We start from the raw sequence: 23,494 nt of genomic DNA, 5'->3' as shown, positions 1-23,494 counted from the left end.
ACTCCTAATACATGTTCCTTCCTTTACAGGTGATCAGCAACAATCGAGGACATCTCTAACCCACATTGTTATTAATAAATGCATGTGCTTATCATAAACTGTAAATCCTCTTCAGTGTCTGGTTATTCATAATATCTTTAGCTCAAGTGATGGAGGACATGGGACGATAATCACAAGGCCATACACAGAAAAATGCCTTCCCTCACACAGTGACAGGCATGGACAGGCACCCGGGCATTCCAACAAAGGAGAGATGGGTGGATAAACCCATACAGACCAAATAATACGCACCCACAGACAGGAGGGAAAGGAATATGTAATGAAGCACCAGAAGAGGGAGAATGAGTGTGTTTGTGTGTCTAGAGATGCTGTTGTACGATAGTGGCATCTAGGTCTGGTTTCACAAACCAAGTGTGTAAGGTAGTAACTATGATACTAAAAGTACCTATTTGAAATAATAAGGAAAGTAGGCTCCATATTTCATCAAAAATGTTTGCATTATAGACTTAGCAATGTACAAATCATCCATTTTTGTTTTTGAGATAATGTTGTAGGTCTGAGTGAGTGAGCGTATGACATCCACTCTGCCTGAAGCATGGGCAAATGAACAATGGCATATTTGAGATCTCTCGCTCTCTGTCTGTGTGGTATGTCTGTAGTTTGTGTGTGTGTGTATCACTCATCTCTCGATCTGTGTTATGTCCGTAGTGTGGTGAAGGAAGAGATTTCGGATGACGCCGCCAAACTACCTTGTTTCAATGGGAGAGTTGTGTCATGGGTAAGATGCTGACTCTCACCTTTCGTCTACTGACTGTGTTGCATGGCACTTTGTCCACCCGGTCAGCAGTAACCTCAATACTTCTTACTTGTGTGAATGATTACAGACAACGCTCAATACAGAATTGAGTTCTTTATCAAGAATAATAACTTGGATCTTGTTTTCACTTATGTGGTCCTGCTGTTTGTTTTGACAGCATGCTAGTTTGGTGGTAGGTGAGCAAGCATGATGTTTGCTTGCGTGAATAGGTCCGTTTTATCGACTTTGTTTCTGTTGCCCCCCCCTCCTTCTCTAGCTGGTATCCTCAGACAGTCCCCTTGCGGAGCCCCCTCGTCCCCCGGTGGAGGTCTGTACGGAGTCCTCTCCTCCCCCTTCCCCCCTGCCTCCCCTACCGGTGGAGAGGACAGGGGGCATCGGAGACTCCAGACCCCCGTCATTCCAGTAGGTTGAAGTCCTACAGCATAGCCTGATCCCCCCCCACACACACACACACACACACACACGGCTGGGAGTTAAGTAAATGCAATAAAAAGTGGAAGCTCCAGTGAATGATCTAATGATTGAATGGAATGGTACAGTGGATTGGGATTGTGAAAACATTTCAGAGGGAGAACAGGAAAAATGCCGACTACTTTCATCAGGATGCCTTTACGATATGTCAAAAGTGGAAACGGACATGGAGTTGTTTTTTTATGAATGACAATGGCATTCTAAAACATTCTCATCCCCCTTGTTCTCCCCCCTCATTCTTCCTCCAGTCCCAATGTGGCGGGTAGTGTTGAGAACCTGGATGAGTGTACCGAGACAGAGTCAGTGGTGTCATTCAGAAGGGAGAAGCCCAGACGGAGGGAAAGCATGGAGCAGCATGGTCAGTAACTGTTTGAGTGGTCCAGTTGGTAAGAAAATTGCACGAAACGCCAAGATCGTAGGTTCAATTCCTGCAGGCATTACATACATTTTTAGGATGTGTATGTGACTAAGTCTCTCTGGATAAGAGTGTCTGCTAAATGACTAAAAAGTTTAATTGTACAGCCTCCCGAGTGGCGCAGTAGTCTAAGGCACTGCATCGCTGTGCCACTAAGAGATCCTGGTTCGAGTCTAGGCCCTGTTGCTGCAACCTGGAGACCCATGGGACGGCGCACAATTGGCCCAACGTTGTCTGGGTTAGAGGAGGGTTTGGCCGGCAGGGATGTTTTTGTCCCATCGGGCATTAGCGACTTCGGTGGCAGGCCGGGCGCAATGCGCGCTGACACGGTCGCCAGGTGTACGGTGTTTCCTCCGACAACCCAGAAGCCAGCCACACCAGTGTAAGTGGGCATTGTGTCAAGAAGCAGTGCAGCTTGGCTGAGCTGTGTTTCGGAGGACGCACAGCTCTTGACCTTCACCTCTCCCTGGTCCGTACGGGAGTTGTAGCGATGGCACAAGACTGTAACGACCAATTGGATACCATGAAATTTGGGACAAAAAGGGGTAAAAAAAAAACGTTCATTGTATTGTCGCTTTGGCAAAGTGGCATATAAGTGATATGCTCTAGTCTAGGTACTAAAGGAGTCATTTTTGGACGATGCTCGTTTCCCCCATGATCGTCCTTATCTCTGTTGCCCCTCTGCTTTCCAAAGGGCCGCGGATGAACGGTCAGAGCCGTCGGGAGCGCCACCTGGCAGGCTACGAGAGTGCCTCCACCATCATGAGCAGCGAGCTGGACACCACCAGCTTCTGTGACTCGGACGATGACACCATGAGCAGGTCAGTCACACACACACAGAGCATGGGCCGTCAACCACGATTGTTTAATAACTTGAACTTATTTGGCCCAGCATCACCACTTTGCCTATATCATTTATATAAATGGTTAACAAAACAAGCCCTAAAATAGAGCCTTGGGGAACCCCTTATGTGATATCCAGGAACCTAGATTTTTTAAAAACTGTTTCACATCGACACCGAGTTGTGTTTGAGATATAGTTGCTGAGCCAATTACAGGCTTCCTTAGGGAAGAGTTAACGCCTCCATTCTCCATTCCCCTCTCAGGTTCAGCAGCACCACAGAACAGAGCACAGCCTCTAGGCTACTGAAGCGCCACCGCAGACGCCGGAAGCAGCGTCCCACCAGGCTGGAGAGGGTACTGCAGCTACTGCTTTTAATATATAATATTTATCTAGGAACACACAGTAATTCTGAGAACATAAGACTATAAAATAGTTACATGTTATGGATATGAAATATGTAGGTTGGGGCCAGTTTGTGTTTCAGTATACAGTACCAGTCAAAGGTTTGGACACCTACTCATTCCATTGTTTTTCTTTATTTTGACATTTTTACATTGTAGAGTTATAGTGAAGACAAACTATGAAACAACACATATGTAGTAACCAAAAAAAGTGTTAAACAAATCAAAACATTTTATATTTCAGATTCGTCAAAGTAACCACCCTTTGCCTTGATGACATCTTTGCACACTCTTGGCATTCTCTCAACCAGCTTCACCTGGAATGCTTTTCCAACAGTCTTGCAGGAGTTCCCACATAAGCTGAGCACTTGTTGGCTGCTTTTCCTTTACTCTGCGGTCCAACTCATCTCAATTGGGTTGAGGTCGGGTGATTGTTTAGGCCAGGTCATCTGATGCAGCACTATATCACTCTCCTTGGTCAAATAGCCGTTACACAGCCTGGAGGTGTGTTTTGGGTCATTGTCCCGTTGAAAAATAAATAAATGATAGTCCCGCTAAGTGCAAACCAGATGGAATGGAGTATTGCTGCAGAATGCTGTGGTAGCCATGCTGGTTAAGTGTGCCTTGAATTCTAAATAAATCAGACAGTGTCACCAGCAAAGCACCACCACAACATCACACCTCCTCCATGCTTCGCGGTGGGAACCACACATGCGGAGATCATCCGTTCACCACCTCTGCGTCTCACAAATACACAGCGGTTGGAACCAAAAACCTCAAATTTGGACTCATCACACCAAAGGACAGATATCCACCAGTTGAATTGCTTGCGGTCTCTTCCTCTCATTGGTTGTCCTTTAGTAGTGGTTTCTTTGCAGCAATTTGACCATGATGGCCTGATTCACGCAGTCTCCTCTGAACAGTTGATGTGTCTGTTACTTGAACTCTGTGAAGCATTTTATTTGGGCTGCAATTTCTGAGGCTGGCAACTCTAATGAACGTATGCTCTGCAGCAGAGGTAATTCTGGGTCTCCCTTTCCTGTGGTGGTCCTCATAAGAACCAACTTCATCATAGCACTTGGTTTTTGCGACTGCACTTGAAGGAACTTTCAACATTATTGAAATATTCCACATTGACTGACCTGCATGTGTTAATGATGCACTGTCATTTCCCTTTGCTTACTTGAGCTGTTCTTGCCATAATATGGACTTGGTCTTTTACCAAATAGGGCTGACTTCTATATACCACCCCTACTTTGTCACAACACAACCGATTGGCTCAAAGGCAGTAAGAAGGAAAGAAATTCCACAAATTAACTTTTCACGTGACTACCTCCATGAAGCTGGTTGAGAGAATGCCGAGAGTGTGCAAAGGTGTCATCGAGGGAAAGGATGATTACTTTGAAGAATCTCAAATATAAAGTGTTTTGATTTCACACTTCTTTGGTTATTACTTGATTCCAAATGTGTTATTTCATAGTTTTGATGTCTTCACTATTATTCTACAATGTAGAAAATAAAGAAAAACCCTGGAATGAGTAGGTGTGTCAACTTTTGACTGGTACTGTACATTTTAAAACCATAACAGATTTCACAACATATTAGGTGTTGATGGTGTACAGGCTATTAAATGGATTTATTCGACTTTTAAAATGTGGACCTTTCTTCAGCAGCTTGCATGTGTGGAACCCCTTTATAATAATTAACGGTCAATTACCGTGACCAGCAGTTATTTGCATGACAATTACCAGCTGACGATTTGTGTCGACAGCTTTCCACAGTGATGCTGGCCCATGTTGGCTCCAATGCTTCCCCCAGTGTCAAGTTGGCTGAATGGTCCACCACCCAAAGGACATTGTTGATACACACGGGAAACTGTTGCGTGTGAAAAAAACAGCAGAGCTGCAGTTAAACATAAGCCGGTGCGCCTAGCACCTACTACCATACCCTGTTCAAAGACATGTAAATTGTTTGTCTTGTCCATTCACTCTCTGAATGGCACACATACACAATCCATGTCTCAACTGTCTCAAGGCTTAAAAATACTTATTTAACCTGTCTCCTCCTCTTGATCTACACTGATTGAAGTGGATTTAACAAGTGACATCAATAAGGGATCATAGCTTTCACTTGGATTCACCTGGTCAGTCTGTCATGGAACGGGCAGGTGTCCTTAAAATGTTGTATGCTCGGTGTATGTGATGTAATCGTACGAGTTTCTGTTTTGCTGTGTTTCAGGCGTCGTCGTTCAGCAGTGTGACAGACTCCACCATGTCCCTTAACATCATCACTGTTACACTCAACATGGGTGAGGTGCCCCCTTCAATTGCTCCCCTCCTTTTCGCTTCTATCTTATTCCTTTCTTCTCACTCCTATCACCTCACGCTCTTTCATTGCCTTATCTCTACATAAGGCTCACGTGCTAGCTTCTCTGTAAGGTTTCGTTTTTCTTATCTGAAATCAAATGGAATAGGATAAAAAAAGACTGTTAGCTGATGTACTGTATGTGTACGGTTTCTCCCATGCAGATAAATACAACTTCTTGGGCATCAGTATCGTGGGTCAGAGCAACGAGAGGGGTGATGGGGGTATCTACATCGGCTCCATTATGAAGGGAGGGGCTGTGGCTGCTGATGGGCGGATCGAACCAGGAGACATGCTGCTACAGGTGACACACACACAATAAGTTGTCTCTTAGAGCTGGAAAGCTCTTTGTTTAAGGTCTATCCTCTCATGTTGCTTCATCTCAGGTGAACGACATCAACTTTGAGAACATGAGTAATGACGATGCTGTCCGTGTGCTGAGAGAGATTGTACATAAACCTGGGTAAGGCATCTCTTTCCTATATGCAAACTTTCAGTCCGTGTCTTGTTCTACAATTGAAGTCGGAAGTTTACATGCACTTAGTCATTAAAACTCGTTTTAAGCATACAGTCCATAACACAATACAAAAAGGAAAGTCTATATACAGTGTGTGCAAATGGCGTGAGGAGATAAGGCAATAAATAGGCTATAGTAGCGAAGTAATTACAATTTAGCAAATTAACACTGGAGTGATAGATGAGCAGATGATGATGTGCAAGTAGTGATACTGGTGTGCAAAAGAGCAGAAAAGTAAATAAAAACAATACGGGGATGAGGTAGGTAGATTGGGTGGGCTATTTACAGATGGTCTATGTACAGCTGCAGCGATTGGTTAGCTGCCCTCCTTTCAGAAAAGCTGACCACGACTCCATTTTATTGCTCCCAGCCTATAGACAGAGACTAAAACAGGAAGCACCCACGCTCAGGTCTGTTAAACGCTGGTCCGACCAGTCGGATTCCACTTCAAGATTGCTTCGATCATGTGGACATGTTCCCGCATAACGTCAAACAACAACATTGATGAATATGCTGATTCGGTGAGCAAGTTTTTTAGCGAGTGCATCGGTGATGTTGTACCCACAGCATCTATTAAAACATTCCCCAACCAGAAACTATGGATTGATGGCAGCATTCGCACAAAACTGAAAGCGCGGACCACTGCTTTTAATCATGGCAAGGTGACTGGAAACATGACCGAATACAAACAGTGTAGCTATTCCCTCCACAAGGCAATCAAACAAGCTAAGTGTCAGTATAGAGACAAAGTAGAGTCGCAATTCAATGGCTCAGACACGAGGAGGTATGTGGCAGGGTCTACAGTCAATCACGGATTACATAAAGAAAATCAGCCCCGTCACGGACCAGGATGTCTTGCTCCCAGGCAGACTAAAACACTTTTTTGCCCGCTTTGAGGACAATACGTACGTAGAATGTATGCACACATGACTGTAAGTCGCTTTGGATAAAAGCGTCTGCTAAATGGCATATATTATTATTATTATATATTAATACAGTGCCACTGACACGGCCCGCTACCAAAACCTGCGGGCTCTCCTTCACTGCAGCCAACATGAGTTATTAAACGTGTTAACCCTCGCAAGGCTGCAGGCCCAGACGGCATCCCCAGCCGCGTCCTCAGAGCATGTGCAGACCAGCTGACTGGTGTGTTTACGGACATAATCAATCCTTATCCCAGTCTGCTGTTCCCACATGCTTCAAGAGGGCCACCATTGTTCCTGTTCCCAAGAAAGCTAAGGTATCTGAGCTAAATGACTACCGTCCCGTAGCACTCACTTCCGTCATACTGAAGTGCTTTGAGAGACTAGTCAAGGACCATATCACCTCCACCCTACTTGACACCCTAGACCCACTCCAATTAGCTTACCGCCCCAATAGGTCCACAAACGACGCAATCACACTGCCCTAACCCATCTAGACAAGAGGAATACCTATGTAAGAATGCTGTTCATCGACTACAGCTCAGCATTTAACACCATAGTACCTTCCAAACTCATCATTAAGACCCTGGGTCTCGACCCCGCCCTGGACTTCCTGACGGGCCGCCCCCAGGTGGTGAAGATAGGAAACATCTCCACCCTGCTGATCCTCAACACTGGGACCCCACAAGGGTGTGTTCTCAGCCCTCTCCTGTACCTCCCTGTTCACCCACGACTGCGTGGCCATGCACGCCTCCAACTCAATCATCAAGTTTGCGGACGACACTACAGTGGTAGGCTTGATTACCAACAACGACAAGACGGCCTACAGGGAGGAGGTGAGGGCCCCTGGAGTGTGGTGTCAGGAAAATAACCTCACACTCAATGTCAACAAAACAAAAAAGATTATCGTGGACTTCAGGAAACAGCAGAGGGAGCAGCCCCCTATCCACATTGACGGGACAGTAGTGGAGCGGGTAGTAAGTTAAGTTCCTCGGCGTACACATCACAGACAAACTGAATTGGTCCACCCACACAGTCAGCATCGTGAAGGTGCAGCAGTGCCTCTTCAACCTCAGGAGGCTGAAGAAATGTGGCTTGTCACCAAAAGCACACAAACTTTTACAGATGCACAATCGAGAGCATCCTGTCGGGCTGTATCACCGCCTGGTACGACAACTGCTCCGCCCATAACCGTAAGGCTCTCCAGAGGGTAGTGAGGTCTGCACAATGCATCACCGGGGGCAAACTACCTGCCCTCCAGGACACCTACACCAACCGATGTCACAGGAAGCCATAAAGATCATCAAGGACAACAACCACCCGAGCCACTGCCTGTTCACCCCGCTATCGTCCAGAAGGCGAGGTCAGTACAGGTGCATCAAAGCAGGGGCCGAGAGACTGAAAAACAGCTTCTATCAAGGCCATCAGACTGTTAAACAGCCATCACTAACATTGAGTGGCTGCTGCCAACATACTAACTCAACTCTAGCCACTTTAATAATGGAAAAATTGATATCATAAAGGTATCACTAGCCACTTTAAACAATGCCACTTAATATAATTTACATTTACATTTAAGTCATTTAGCAGACGCTCTTATCCAGAGCGACTTACAAATTGGATATATTGAAGCAACATCTCAAGACATCAGTCAGGAAGTTAAAGCTTGGTCGCAAGTGGGTCTTCCAAATGGACACTGACCCCAAGCATACTTCCAAAGTTGTGGCAAAATGGCTTATGGACAACAAAGTCAAGGTATTGGAGTGGCCATCACAAAGCCCTTACCTTAATCTCATAAAAATATGGGCCAAAATTCACTCAACTTATTGTGGGAAGCTTGTGGAAGGCTACCCAAAAATGTTTGACCCAAGTTAAACAGTTTAAAGGCAATGCTAACAAATACTAATGGTGTGTATGTAAACTTCTGACCCACTGGGAATGTGATGAAAGAAATAAAAGCTGAAATAAATAACTCTACTATTATTCTGACATTTCACATTCTTAAAATAAAGTGATGATCCTAACTGACCTAAAACAGTGAATTCTTACGAGGATTAAATGTCAGGAATTGTGAAACTGAGTTTAAATGTATTTGGTTAAGGTATATGTAAACTTCCGACTTCAACTGTATGTGTGCATGCCTTCTGCTCCTTCTACAAAGATAATTATCGATCGATCAATAATAAAATAAAATGTTTTTGCTAAAACGATTATAAGTTACAATCTGTAGAAACTGAGAATAGAAAGGTTAACCGCAAAGTCAAAAAATATATGGCAAATAGAAAAAGAGGTCGATGGGAGGGGTTGAGTGGAGGCATTAAAAACAAAAAAAAACTAATGTAAAATATACTTTCCAATAATGGAAAATGTATTTAAGCTGTGTGTAAACATACACAAGATTTTAGACCCCTTGACTTTTTCCACAATTTGTTACGTTACAGCCATGTTCTGAAGTGGATTCAATCTGTGCACAATACCCATATTGACTAAGAGAACAGGTTATTAGAAAGTTTTGCAAAAGTATAACAATAAAAAAACAGATGCCTTATTTACATTCAGACCCTTTTGCTATGAGACTCAAAATTGCACTTAGGTGCATCCTGTTTCCATTGATCATCCTTGAGATGTTTCTTCAACTTGATTGGAATGCACCTGTGATAAATTCAATTGATTGGACATGATTTGGAAAGGCACACACCTGTCTATATAGGTTCCCATAGTTGACGGTGCATGTCAGAGCGAAATCCAACCCATGAGGTCAAAGGAATTGTCCGTAGAGCTCCGAGACAGGATTGTGTCGAGGCACAGATCTGAGGAAGGGTACTAAAAAATGTCTGCAGCGTTGAAGGTCCCCAAGAACACAGTGGCCTCCATCATTCTTAAATGGAAGAAGTTTGGAACCACCAAGACTTCCTAGAGCTGGCTGCCCGGCCTAACTGAGCAATCGGAGGAGAAGGGCCTGTTCAGGGAGGTGACCAAGAACCCTATGGTCAGTCTAACAGAGCTCCAGAGTTCCTCTGTGGAGATGGTTGTCCTTCTGGAAGGTTCTCCCATCTCTGACGCACTCCATCAATCAAGCCTTTAGGGTTAAGTGGCCAGACTGAAGCCATTCCTCAGTAAAAGGCACATGACAGCCCGCTTGGAGTTTGCCAAAAGGCACCTAAAGGACTCTGACCATGAGGAACAAGATTTTCTGGTCTGATGAAACCAAGATTGAACTCTTTGGCCTAACTTTGACTGGTACTGTATATATTATATACATTTACAAAAAAATATATGGGGGTTGAAATTTATGCAGACAATGACATTGATAGAAGCTACAATCCATCTGCAATATTAAAGCTGATCCACCCCCTAAAACAAAAGAGAAAAAAATAAAGATAATTATCTCGATGTCTCTCTCGCTTTCTCTTTCTCCTTTTCTCTCCACCCAGACCTATTATCCTGACAGTGGCTAAATGCTGGGACCCGTCACCCCAGGGCTACTTCACCCTCCCACGCAGTGAGTAACCTGTTAACTCCTAGGCTCTTTCTCAGTTCCTCTTTCCTTGATTCCTTGCATCCTCTCTCCTCACAACACACGAGGTCGAAGATCCAAAGTCCCTTCCCCTCTGACCTTCTCGTTTTGAGAACGAGGAGAGGGAAGACGTGAGAAATCGAGCAAAGACTAAATGCGAAAAGAGCCTCGGCTGAGAAATCCACCCAATGGTAGAGGAGACTACAACCCCTCATAGTGTACACCCCCATTGTTCTTCCAGATGAGCCGATCCGGCCCATAGACCCGGCTGTGTGGGTGAGCCATTCTGTGGCCCTGACAGGGGCCTATCCTCCCTACCCCGGCAGCTCCTCTCTCAGCACCATCACCTCCAACTCCTCGGTGACCGAGACAGAGCGTGAGTCCCTCTGCCTGTCTTTGGCCCACAAAGGTAAGGTCTGTTTTTATTTACTATGTTTGAGTCTTCTCGTGTCTCTTTCTCGCTTTCTCTCTCATAAGTCTCAAGTTTTGTCATTTTGCTCATTGATCTCTGTTGAAGATTTAAGTCAAGGTTTCCCAAACTCTGTCCTGGGCCCCCAAGGGGTGCACATTTTGTTTTTTGCCCTAGCACTACTCAGCTGATTGCAATAGTAAACTAATTATCAAGCTTTGATCATTTGAACTAGCTGTATAGTGTTAGGTCAAAAAAACTACATCGCGAGGACCGAGTTTTGGAAATGCTATTTTATGTTCTCTTCTCCCTCAAGTGTTAAGTTCTGTCTACCTTAGTTGTTGATAATTAATATATTTTTTGACAGTCTGTTTCTCTTAATCTTACCCTCTTCTCATCTCTCTCCAGGTTTTGATGACTTCAACCTGTCCCTCCACTCTGACATGGCGTCGGTGGCGAAGGCCATGGCCTCCCCAGAGTCTGGTCTGGAGGTTCGGGACAGGATGTGGCTCAAGATCACCATCCCCAATGCCTTCCTTGGTGAGAGAACTGCTTCCAGATCTGTTTGTGCTGTATAGCCAACTTCTAGGGTGCTATTGTATTTGGATTGGAAAGAAAGATTATATTGTTGAAAAGTTATAACTAGTATTAGGGTTTAATGAAAAATATAAACAATAATAATACCGATGACCGGTATCCCAGGACTTCCCAACCAAGCACCTTCACAAAAAAATCTAAATGTGCACGCATGAACCGGACATCAACTCTTATTTTACTAGGTAAGTTGAATGAGAACACGTTCTCGTTTACAGCAACAGCCTTGGGAACAGTTACAGGGGAGGTGAGGCAATGAATAAGCCAATTGGAAGCTGAGGACGATTAGGTGGCCATGGTGGTATGAAGGTCAGATAGGAAATGCAGCCAGGACACCAGGGTTAACACCCCTACTCTTAACAATAAGTGCCATGGTATCTTTAGTGACCACAGAGTCGGTCCCATCTGAAAGACGGCACCCTACACAGGGCAATGTCCCCAATCACTGCCCTGGGGTATTGGGATATTTGTTTAGACCAGAGGAAAGAGTGCCTCCTACTTGCCCCCCAACACCACTTCCAACATATGGTCTCCCATTCAGGGACCGACTAGGACCGACCCTGCTTAGCTTCAGAGGCAAGCCAGCGGTGGGATGCAGGGAGGTATGCTGCTGGCAAACTCTCTGGCATCATTCATAGCCTACATTAGACCAGTCATCACAATTCTAGCAGCCTGCCGTATTTAGCTTACTCCACATAATGTCAATAGAAAACATCACTTACTTGCATGACATCTAGAAATTGCTGTCTCATGTGTAGGCTACTCATGACTCAGTTACTGAAGGCAGTCTCATCTCACATTCACAAATCTCTTTATGGCACTGGTAGAAGCTCAAAATATGAACTGCAGCTACTCACTGGTCACAAAATGACTGGTATATTGTGATTACAACCGTGCCTCTAGGAAATGGATATTTGCAACATTGGTCCATGATGTTAAAATAACAAAAGTGAGTGCACGGCTAGCAGATGGCGGCTAGCAGATACCATAGACTTCCAGTCATTGTACTAACCCTACTTAGCAGTTGCGCTAGTGCTAGATAGCAACTTACTTCAAACAGGGTGCAGAGACATAAAAATGGTATCCATGAGTTCATCTGACTCTGGGGAAGTAGATATAGGGCGTCATTACCAAAATCACAAAGTGTCCCTTTTTAAACTGGCTGGGCCTAATATAGCAACAAATGCTGACATTACACATCCAAGTATATCTGACCAAATTATGAAAGACGAATTGTACTTTTGAATTCCGTAAAGTCAGTGTGGAAGAGGTGAAATCAACAATGACAAGCCAGGCCTCCCGGGTGGCGCAGTGGGCTACGGCAGTGCTAGCTGTGCCACCAGAGACTCTGGGTTCGAGCCCAGGATCTGTCGCAATGACGAGCCACCGCTATCTGACAATCTGGATGGAAAATTACCGAAGATAATAGTGGATGATATTTCCACCTCTATTTGCCATATCTTCAAGTTAAGCGTACTAGAAAGTGTGTGCCCTCAGGCTTGCAGGGAAGCTAAAGTCATTTCGCTACCCAAGAATAGTAAAGCCCCCTTTACTGGCTCAAATAGCTGACCAATCAGCCTGTTACAAACTTATGGGAAAAAATGTTTGACCAGATACAATGTTATTTCACAGTAAACAAATTGACAACAGACTTTCAGCACGCATATAGGGAAGGACACTCAACAAGCACGGCACTTACACACTGATTGGCTGAGAGAAACTGATGATAAAAAGATTGTGGGGGCTGTCTTGTTAGTCTTCAGTGCGGCTTTTGACATTATTGAAAAATGAATGTGTTATGGCTTTGCACCTTCTATAATGTGGATCAAGAGTTACTTGTCGAACAGAACACAGAGTGTGTTCTTTAATGGAAGCCTCTCAAACATAATTCAGGTAGAAGCAGGAATTCCCCATGTTATCTGTTTAGGCCCCTTGCATTTTTCAATTTTTACTAACGACATGCCACTGGCTTTGAGTAAGGCCAGTGTGTCTGTATGCAGATGACTCAACACTATACACGTCAGCTACTACAGCGACTGAAATGACTGCAACACTTAACAAAGAGCTGCAGTTAGGGCCTTATTGCTTAAATAAGCCATTGGATTCCTGTCCACATTTCTCCATTTACAGTGGTATAGTCATGTCAATTTTTAGACTTCTATGTGTTTTTAAATAGCATTTCCGGTCTGAACGGGAATACCAGGATATTACCGGGATGGTTGCAATTTTCTCCGCAAAGAAAATTGGTAGATTTACAGGCAAAGATTAAACCCTACAGTAGATCATAGGTGGGGTTCTGATGGATGATTGATTTGCATGTTCTGATGTCGTGGAGTGCCTCTACCAACACATCAGGGGGAGTTCTAGTGTGGGGTTCTAATGGATGATTGATTGGCAGGTTCTGATGTGGTGGAGTGGCTCTACCAACACATTGGGGGTTCTAGTGTGGGGTTCTAATGGATGATTGATTGGCAGGTTCTGATGTGGTGGAGTGGCTCTACCAACACAGAGGGGTTCTATTGTGCGGTTCTAATGGATGATTGATTGGCAGGTTCTGATGTGGTGGAGTGGCTCTACCAACACATTGAGGGCTTCCAGGACCGTCGTGAAGCCAGGAAGTATGCCAGTAACTTGCTGAAAGCTGGCTTCATCCGCCACACGGTCAACAAGATCACCTTCTCAGAGCAATGCTATTACATTTTCGGTGACTTCAGCGACTGTGAGAACTGTGAGTAAAACAGCACAAGCCTTTGTGGCTAATTGCCCATAGGCCTGTTTTACTGTACTACAGAGATGGGCAACAGGTGGCCATCCCTGTATTATGATTATTTTGGATAAGAAAATTGTCTTAGTGCGGCACTCCTTTTGAATTTCGAAATCCCGATGTGGCCCTCGAGCCTTAAGATGTTGCCGTGCCTTCTGTGCTACATTAGCTTTACAGTTTCGTGGCTGTTTGTTGTAAATATGTATATTTGCCATGGACTTTTTGCGGTTTTATTTTGTGAGAGCTCTGGTAAAATGTCCTATTTATTGAAAATGAAGGTCAAATGATGCATCATACATCACTGGTTATAACTGTGCCATTACACTATTCTCTCCCAGACATGGCAAACCTCTCCCTGAATGACAACGACGGTTCTAGTGGGGCCTCAGACCAGGACACCCTGGCCCCCCTGCCCCTCCCGGGGGCCACACCCTGGCCCCTGATGCACACGTTCCCCTCCTACCAGTACACCTCCAACCCCTACTCCAGCCAGCCGCCCCCCTACCACGAGCTTTCCAGCTACAGCTACGCGCCAGGCAGCACAGGGAGCCAGCATAGTGAGGGTAAGACTGGAGGGACACCGGGGTGTGTGTGTGTGTGTGTGTGTGTGTGTGTGTGTGTGTACTGAACAAAAATATAAATGTAACATGCAATAACTTCAAAGATTTTACTGAGTTACAGTTCATATAAGTACATTAATTTGGTCATATCTATGGATTTCACATGACTGGGAATACAGATATGCATCTGTTGGTCACAGATACCTTTTAATAAATGGTAGGGACGTGGATCAGAAAACCAGTCAGTATCTGATTTTACCACCATCTGCCTCATTCAGCACGACACATCTCCTTCACATAGAGTTGATCAAGCTGTTGATTGTGGCCTGAGGAATGTGGCCCCACTCCTCTTCAATGGCTGTGCAAAGTTGCTGGATATTGGCGGGAACTGGAACACGCTGTTGTACACATCGATCCAGAGCATCCCAAACATGCTCAATGGGTGATATGTCTGTTGAGTATGCAGGCCATGGAAGAACTGAGACATTTTCAGCTTTCAGGAATTGTGTACAGATCCTTGCAACATGGGTCCGTGCATTATCATGCTGAAACATGAGGTGATGAATGGCACGACAATGCTCCTCAGGATCTCATCACGGTATCTCTGTGCATTCAAAATGCCTTCGATAAAATGCAATTGTTTTCATTGTCCATAGCTTATGCCTGCCAATACCATATCCCCAATGCCACCATACATTGACATCAGCAAACCGCTCTCCCACACGGTGCCATACACATGGCCTGCGGTTGTGAGGCCTGTTGGACGTACTGTAAAATTCTCTAAAACAATGTTGAAGGTGGCTTATGCTAGAGAAATAAACATCCCCAATTCTCTGGCAACAGCTCTCGTGGACATTCCTGCAGTCAGCATGCCAGTTGCACGCTCCCTCAACTTGAGACATCCGTGGCATTGTGTTGTGACAAAACTGCACATTTTAGTGGCCTTTTGTCCCCAGCACAAGGTGCACCTGATCATGCTGTTGAATCAGCTTCTTAAAATGTCACAGCTGTCAGGTGGATGGATTATCTTGGTAAAGGAGAAATGCTCAGTAACAGGGATGTAAACAAATTTGAGCACAACATTTTAGTGGCCTTTTATTGTCCCCAGTACAAGGTGCAGATGAAATGATCATGCAGTTTAATCAGCTTCTTGATGTGCCACAGCTGTCAGGTGGATGGATTATCTTGGAAAATGAGAAATGCTCACTAACAGGGTAAATGTGTGTAAACACATTTGTGCCCAATTTGAGAGAAATAATATTTTATTTCAGCTCATGAGACCAACACTTTACATGTTGTGTTTATATTTTTGTTCAAGTGTAATTAATACATGTGTTAATGAATGAATGAATCATTAAAGAGTTCAGAGTTTTCCTGACAGGCCATACTCAGAAACTTGAACATTGTAGGGTTATGCAAGGGTTAAATAATGTCTTGTTTGAATCAGAGCTATAGATAGCCTCTGTGTGATTCTGGTTAGACTGTGATATTAGAATGTACTCTGCTTTTCTGGGGTGCCTGTTTTCACATTGTCCTGTCTTCTCTCACCCAGGGAGCCGGAGCAGTGGCTCCACCCGAAGCGAGGGAGAGAGACGGAGGGGAGGAAAAGGCGGAGGAGGGGTGGGCAGTACTAGCGGCCGGGATGAGAAGTCACCGGTAGGCGGAGACGGCAGGGACTCTCGCTCAGGAAGCGGCAGCGAATCAGAGTATTCTGTACGGAGCAGCCTGAGGAGGGGGGAACACGGAGGCTCGGCCACCCCCAGTGAACACAGCCACTATAGCCACGTCAGCCAGCGCTCACACCACCGCGCACCCCCTCCACACCTCCAATTCCCACAGGGCATACCCCTTTCATACAACCCCATGATGCTTATGATGGTCCCCCAGCACCCCCATCACCCTCACGTGCACCCACACACCCTCCAGGGCCTGGGGCAGACAGGGCCCTCGATGCCGGGCCTGCCCCCTGGCACCACCCCCGGGGGACCTCCAGGGGCACCCCCAACCCGTGACCTGGGCTCTGTGCCCCCAGAGCTCACCGCCTCGCGCCAGTCCTTCCACCTTGCCATGGGAAATCCCAGTGAGTTCTTTGTGGACGTCATGTAGGAGTGGAGACACTACAGAGGGTTGAGTCGCAAATGGCACCTAATTCCCTACATAGTACACTACTTTTGACCTGAGTCCAATGAGCCCTGGTCAAAAGTAGTGCCCTCTGGGACTGACCCAGAGGCTGTATATGGGGAAGTTGGTGTCCAGAATCAGAAGGATGCACGCTGCAGCATAAGGCAACATTAGAGTGGTACCAGCAACATTCACAAGGTGCTTTGATTCATTTGAACTCTTGGAAAGCTTTAAGAGCCTAAACCCAGCCCAGACCATTGTCTCTCTTTGTGATGTTATTGGTTAACCAAGGTTTTATTAGGTGTCTCATCTGACAGGAATCAGTTACCTTTAGATGTTTACCTATCTCTGCCTTATCTTACAAGCTGGTAAACATCTAGAGGAAGCAAAGATGAGTAATTCCTGTCAGCTCAAGATTCACCGAATAAAAACCTTAAATTGAGCTTCATCAAGGGTAATGGGAATACCTACATTTCTTTGTTGTTCAGACAGGAACATAGGTCATTATTATGTCAATTTGTATGATATGAAAACAGAATACATTTCACTTCATCAAGTAATTGTACATAATTCAATGTGCCACGCCATTACGACCACTGTCACATAGCTGTGATCATGTTTCTAAACATGTCACACACGTCACTCATAGTGATATGGAGCATAGTACTACTATAGCCTACTTAGGAGGTTAATTGATGTGGTGTTCTTGGAATATGGTACTAAAACACTACCAGCTGGAGAAGAAAAGTGTTGTATACATGCATCTGTTAATTGAAATGGATGAATTCATGCATTCACATTTGATCTACTGATAACCAGCAGTAGGAATGTTTATTTTTTATGAGAAGCGCTGTTGGGTTTGTGTTGATATGCACTCACGCTCAGGGCCTGTATTCACAAAGCAAGTAGGTAGGCTGATCTAGGATCAGGTGCCGCCGTCCATGTAACCGTATTCATTATGATTTGACAAGACTCTGATATGATTGAATAAGGGCCCAGATATTGTGGAGGCCTCCTGTCCTCTGCAGTAACTGGTGAGCCCCCTGATACATTTGTGATTTGCACCTTACTGGTCAGTCAGCTTGATGCAGTGTGTGAATTGGGCCGGTACACACAGGTACTGATTACTGGCCACTCTTTTTTTTAATATTGGCCTAAATATATGATGAGTACTGACACCCAAAATGACTACCGTACCAGCACTTATTTCAGTTCACTTCAAACACTGGGTGGATGACTGGGAGATGGAAGCTGGTACAGACCGACAGACTGAAGTATTTGGGATAGCAGTTGGTGAGGGTCAAAGAATGTAGTCTGGCTAAACCAGACAATGCTATGCTCTCACCATTGTTTGAGTGCTGCATTCAGTCTGGTTTAACCACGCTACAAAGAATGAAAAAGAAGCAAATACAAAATAGTTTATATAGCTCTGATCTCACACTCCTACCCACATTTTGTTTTTTAACTGAGTGACATACACATTTTTTATGTATACGTTTATATAATTGTATTAAATGTGCTTGATGACGAATAGTTATGCTTCTTAGTATGGCACAGTCAGTAATGCATTGTCATATTTGCTTGTTTGTCACTTGTTCATTTGAGTCATTTAGCGGACACTCTTATCCAGAGAGACTTAGTCAGTCCATTCATCTTAAGATGGCGCAGGTGGAACAACCACATATCAGTCATAGTAAGTACATTTCTCCTCAAAGTAGCAAAGTCCGAGCTGGTAAGGGGGAAATTGCAATTGTATTAGTGTTTTCCCCCTTATTTGTAGATAGCAATTTTGTGTATAAGCCTCAATTGTAATTTATAACTGAACTTCAATGATGGTTGCAAAAAAAAAAATTTGACACTTATTTAATTGTTTTTAGAAGAAGCCTAATTTGGCTTTTGACGCTGTCCTTGAATAAAATAAAATATGGTTATTTTACTGAACAAAAATAGAAATAACAATTTTAAGATTTTGCTCAGTTGAAGTTCATGTAAGGAAATCAGTCAATTGAACTAAATAAATTGAGTCCTACTCTATGGATTGTGGACCTGGGAGGTCATAGGTCCATCCACTTGGGAGCCAGGCCCAAATCAAATGTATTTGTCAAATGTGGCGAATACAACCGGCTTACTTACATACAAGCCCTTAACCAACAATGCAGTTGAAGAAATAGTCAAAATATTTACTAAATTGAATTTAAAAATAAGTAACAAGAAAATTACATTGAGGCTATATACACAAGCGGTACAGGTACAGAGTCTATGTGCGGGGGGTACAGGTTAGTCGAGGTAATTTGTAAAAAGTGACAATGTATAGATAATAAACAGCGAGTAGCAGCGGCGTAAAAACAAAAGCAGGGGTAGCCATTTGATTAATTGTTAAACAGTCTTACGGCTTAGGGGTAGAAGTTGTTAAGGAGCCTTTTGGTCCTAGACTTGGTTCTTCGGTACCGCTTGCCGTGCGGTAGCAGAGAGAACAGTCTATGACTTGGGTGGCTGGAGTCTTTGGCAATTTTTAGGGCCTTCCTCAGACATCGCCTGGTACAGAGGTCCTGGATGGCAGGAAGCTTGGCCCCAGTCCTGTAGCGTAGCATCCGTGTCATCTGACCACTTATGTATTGAGCGAGTCACTGGTACTTCCTGCTTTAGTTTTTGCTTGTACACAGGAATCGGAAGGATAAAATTCTGGTCAAATTTGGCAAAAGGAGGGAGAGGTTTGTATGCGTGTGTGGAGTAAAAGTGGTCTATAGTTTTATTTTTTTCCAGTGAAGGAAAATCTTAATTTCACTAGATTTTGTGCATCTAACTTTGTGGCAACAGTTTGGGGAAGGCTTTTTCAGCTTGATAATGCCCCCATGCACAAAGCGAGGTCCATACAGAAATGGTTTGTCAAGATCGGTGTGGAAGAACTTGACTGGCCTACACAGAGCCCTGACCTCAACCCCATCGAAAACCTTTGGTATTAATTGGAACGCAAACTGCAAGCCAGGCTTAATCACCTAACATCCGAGCCCGACCTCACTAATAGTCGTGGCTGAATGGAAGGTAGTAAGTCCCCACAGCAATGTTCCAACATCTAGTGGAAAGCCTTCCCAGAAGAGTGGAGGCTGTTGGAGCAGCAAAGGGGGAACCAACTCCATATTAATGCCCATGATGAGATGTTTGACGAGCAGGTGTCCACATACTTTTGGTCATGTAGTGTATCGGTACACTCGTTAACTTAAGCATAACGTAACTTCTATTTGATCAAATAAGCCTCACGCAGCAAATAAGCTATTACATTTTTTTGTTGACCAAATTTGACACTCATTGACATATAAAAACTCCTTGCTTGGTGAGAGAAAAAAACACCACCTGCTGGAGAAGACAGATTTTGGGCCCAGTTATCCCCCTCGCTTTGCCTCTTACTCTCTGGCAACTTCACTATTGATTTTCTAGATTCAGGTTCACTCAAACATTTTAAGCATTGTTTTTCAACTGATAGTTACAGCTGATCTGGGGATTTTATATTGATTCACTTCTTAAATATGTCATCTGATGTATTAGTTTCTACGGAAGTCCGGAGAGGACATGTGAATAACAAAATATACACTGAACAAATGTATAAACGCAACATGTAAAGTGTTAGTGCCATGTTTCATGAGCTGAAATAAAAGATCCCAGATGTTTTCCATCTGTACAAAAAGCTTATTTATATCACAAACTGTCTCAGGGAAGCTCATCTGCGCATGCTTGTTGACCTCACCTGCGTCTTGAACTGACTGTAGTTCGGCGTTGTGGAAGACTCCAGTGGGAAAATGCTCACCTTCAATGATCATTAACACACTGGAGAAGTGTACTCTTCACAGATGAATCCCGGTTTCAACTGTACCGGGCAGATGGCAGACAGCCGATACATATCGCTTGTCCCGGTCAGGTGAAATCCATAGATTATGGCCTAATGAATGTATATAAATTGACTGATTTCCTTATATGAACTGCAACTCAGGTAACTCTTGGAAATTGTTTTGTTTTTGTCAGTGTATTTCCCTCATGTCGATCACGACTAATTTATCTTATGATCACTACATAAAAGTTGTTTTGTCGAACACAAGATAAACGAAAAGTACCACAATCATCCATTAATTTGTTCAGGTGCAGGACAACTGCGTCATGTGGCTGTTTGTTCGCAATGTGGCGCATTTAAACCCTGAACGATGCCTAACAAGCAACCTGTCTCCCAGACTGTGTGCCACCCCCAAGACCACAACCCATTGCATGCAAGGAACAACGCAGCTTGTCTTGTGAGCTAACTAGGTAGTAGTCTTGTTAGCTAGCAAGCTAGCTTGTTATCTATGCTGGTTGTTATCGAGCAGAACTGATATGTATAATTGCAAGGGACACTTCATGTTTTGTGGATAATATTTACATTTACAGTGGGTGAGCTCCATTCCTGGCAGGCTGATCAGATTCAATAGCAGCCTCAGAGGCTGATAAGTCTGCCTTGTAGGCTGTTAAAATGTATTCCCCAAATAAATATTTTTTATCAATTAGTATATTTGAGTTTAACCATAATATTTCTTGCATTATTTGTTCTGTCTTTTCTGGTGGAATGCAATCAACTTTCTATGGCTTGTTTTAACAATAGTGATATTTTGGAGGGGATTTCATTTTCAAATAACCGACAGTGAGAGGTCGTCATCTGAATAAAGGGGAAAAGGCTATTCTTGAACATTCTGACTAATCTGCTAGATAACCAGCTCAGATTTAAGTATACCTTTTGTATGACTGAAGCCTTTAGTGAGAGGTCTAATGCTTTAATACTTCATTTCTGCCCTCCGAATTCATATTCATTATATAAATAGGCCAGTTTAACTTTGTTTGGCATGCCATTCCAAATAAAATATATTTATTTGCTCATATAATTTAAAAAAAACAGGTCGCTAGGTAAAGAAAATATGTCAACTGAGATATGACTAAAGTTTTAATCAGAGTGATATTTCCACAAATAGACAGGTATTTAATTTACCTTTCCATGTTAGCACGATCTTATCTATTTTTGGTAACTTTCTAGAAAAATGTATTGGAGTGAGATAATTGATTTATTTCGTGATATGTATACCGAGTATATCCACATTACCATCAGACCATTTTATTGGTAAACTACACGGTAATGTAAAAGTAGTATATTTTAATAATCCAATACGTAATACACTGATCATCATTTGGTTGTAATCCAAAGAGGTTAGAAAATGTTTATAGATCCTCTGAAGCTGTGGATTTAAAAGAAAACATGAATCATTGGCGTACAATGACACCTTTTGTCATGCCTACTCCCGTTCCCTCTCTCCGGCGCTCAACGTCGCTGCTCGACGAACCACCGGTCCCGTCAACCCACATTTATGCATACCTGGCAACCACCTGCTCCCCATCGTTATGCACACACGGACTTCATCCTTACCTTGAATATTTCCCTTTATTTAACCCCCAGTATTCAGGCATATTGTTTTTTGTTCACGTTCAGTATGTTTTTCCTGTTTTTAATCGGCTCATGCTCATTATTAAACTCACCTTCTGTACCTGACTCCAAGCATATACGTTACACCTTCGCTTTTCCTGAATTTCTAGCCCCTTGATATTATTGTTGGATACGATTTTAATAGTTAACACTTCCAAAGGCACATTTAAAAGTGTCCCATACAATAAGGGGATCTGCTGTACCTACAGTATCAGTTAAAAGTTTGGACACACCTACTCATTCAAGGGTTTTTCTTTATGTTGACTATTTTCTACATTGTAGAATAATAGTGACAACATCAATACTATGAAATAACACATATGGAATCATGTAGTAACGTGCTTCTACACCTGCATTGCTTGCTGTTTGGGGTTTTAGGCTGGATTTCTGTACAGCATTTTGAGATATCAGCTGATGTAAGAAGATCCCCTTATACATTTGATTTGATTTGATGTTACCAAAAAAGTGTTAAACAAATCCAAATATATTTCAGTAGCCACCCTTTGCCTTGATGACAGCTTTGCACACCCATGGCATTCTCTCAACCAGCTTCACCTGGAATGATTTTCCAAGTCTTGAAGGAGTTCCCACATATGCTGAGCACTTGTTGGCTGCTTTTCCTTCACTCTGTGGTCCAACTCATCCCAAACCATCTCAATTGGGTTGAGATTGGGTGATTGTGGAGGCCAGGTCATCTGATGCAGCACTCATCACTCTCCTTCTTGGTCAAATAGCCCTTACACAGCCTGGAGGTGTGTTAGGTCATTGTCCTGTTGAAAAATAAAAAATAGTTCCAGTAAGCGCAAACCAGATGGGATGGTGTATCGCTGCAGAATGCTGTGGTAGCCATGCTAGTTAAGTGTGCCTTGAAGTCTAAATAAATCACTGACAGTGTCACCAGCAAAGCACCATCACACCTCTCAAAGAGACGAAGGTTGGAACCAAAATCTCAAATTTGGACTCATCAGACCAAAGGACAGATTTCCACAGGTCTAATGTCCATTGCTCGTGTTTCTTGGCTCAAGCAAGTCTCTTATTATTATTGATGCCCTTTGGTACTGGTTTCTTTGCAGCAATTTGACCATGAAGGCCTGTGTCTGTCACTTGAACCATGTGGAGCATTTATTTGGGCTGCAATATCTGAGGCTGGTAACTCTAATGAACATAACCTCTGCAGCAGAGGTAACTCTGGGTCTTCCTTTCCTGTGGTGGTCCTCATCAGAGCCAGTTTCATCATAGCGCTTGATGGTTTTTGCAACTGCACTTGAAGAAACGTTCAAAGT

The 23,494-nt window shown here is 43.7% G+C and overlaps 1 protein-coding gene across 2 annotated transcripts in view; it reads left to right on the top strand.

The window, feature by feature from the left end:
* The window catches only part of LOC118366084 (segment polarity protein dishevelled homolog DVL-2-like), a 37,729-nt gene extending 17,344 nt beyond the window's left edge, over window positions 1-20,385 (top strand). Inside the window, exons 2-15 of one of the 2 annotated variants that reach the window (XM_035748441.2) lie at window positions 709-778; window positions 1,074-1,219; window positions 1,537-1,646; window positions 2,398-2,524; window positions 2,810-2,900; window positions 5,187-5,256; window positions 5,477-5,616; window positions 5,699-5,775; window positions 10,187-10,254; window positions 10,511-10,678; window positions 11,087-11,218; window positions 13,824-14,000; window positions 14,375-14,599; window positions 16,149-20,385. In XM_035748441.2, the coding sequence (XP_035604334.1) occupies window positions 709-778; window positions 1,074-1,219; window positions 1,537-1,646; window positions 2,398-2,524; window positions 2,810-2,900; window positions 5,187-5,256; window positions 5,477-5,616; window positions 5,699-5,775; window positions 10,187-10,254; window positions 10,511-10,678; window positions 11,087-11,218; window positions 13,824-14,000; window positions 14,375-14,599; window positions 16,149-16,702 (2,155 nt within the window). In that variant the 3' untranslated portion in view covers window positions 16,703-20,385. Of the gene's footprint in view, window positions 1-708; window positions 779-1,073; window positions 1,220-1,536; window positions 1,647-2,397; window positions 2,525-2,809; window positions 2,901-5,186; window positions 5,257-5,476; window positions 5,617-5,698; window positions 5,776-10,186; window positions 10,255-10,486; window positions 10,679-11,086; window positions 11,219-13,823; window positions 14,001-14,374; window positions 14,600-16,148 lie in introns of both variants that reach the window. The other variant, XM_035748440.2, reaches the window with a different exon arrangement.
* Window positions 20,386-23,494: the final 3,109 nt, after the last annotated feature.

This window comes from Oncorhynchus keta, chromosome 33 (genome assembly GCF_023373465.1).
Source record: "Oncorhynchus keta strain PuntledgeMale-10-30-2019 chromosome 33, Oket_V2, whole genome shotgun sequence".
Taxonomy (NCBI): Eukaryota; Metazoa; Chordata; class Actinopteri; order Salmoniformes; family Salmonidae; genus Oncorhynchus; species Oncorhynchus keta.
Note: the sequence above shows the minus strand (reverse complement) of the source record. Positions and strands in the feature narration are given on the sequence as shown.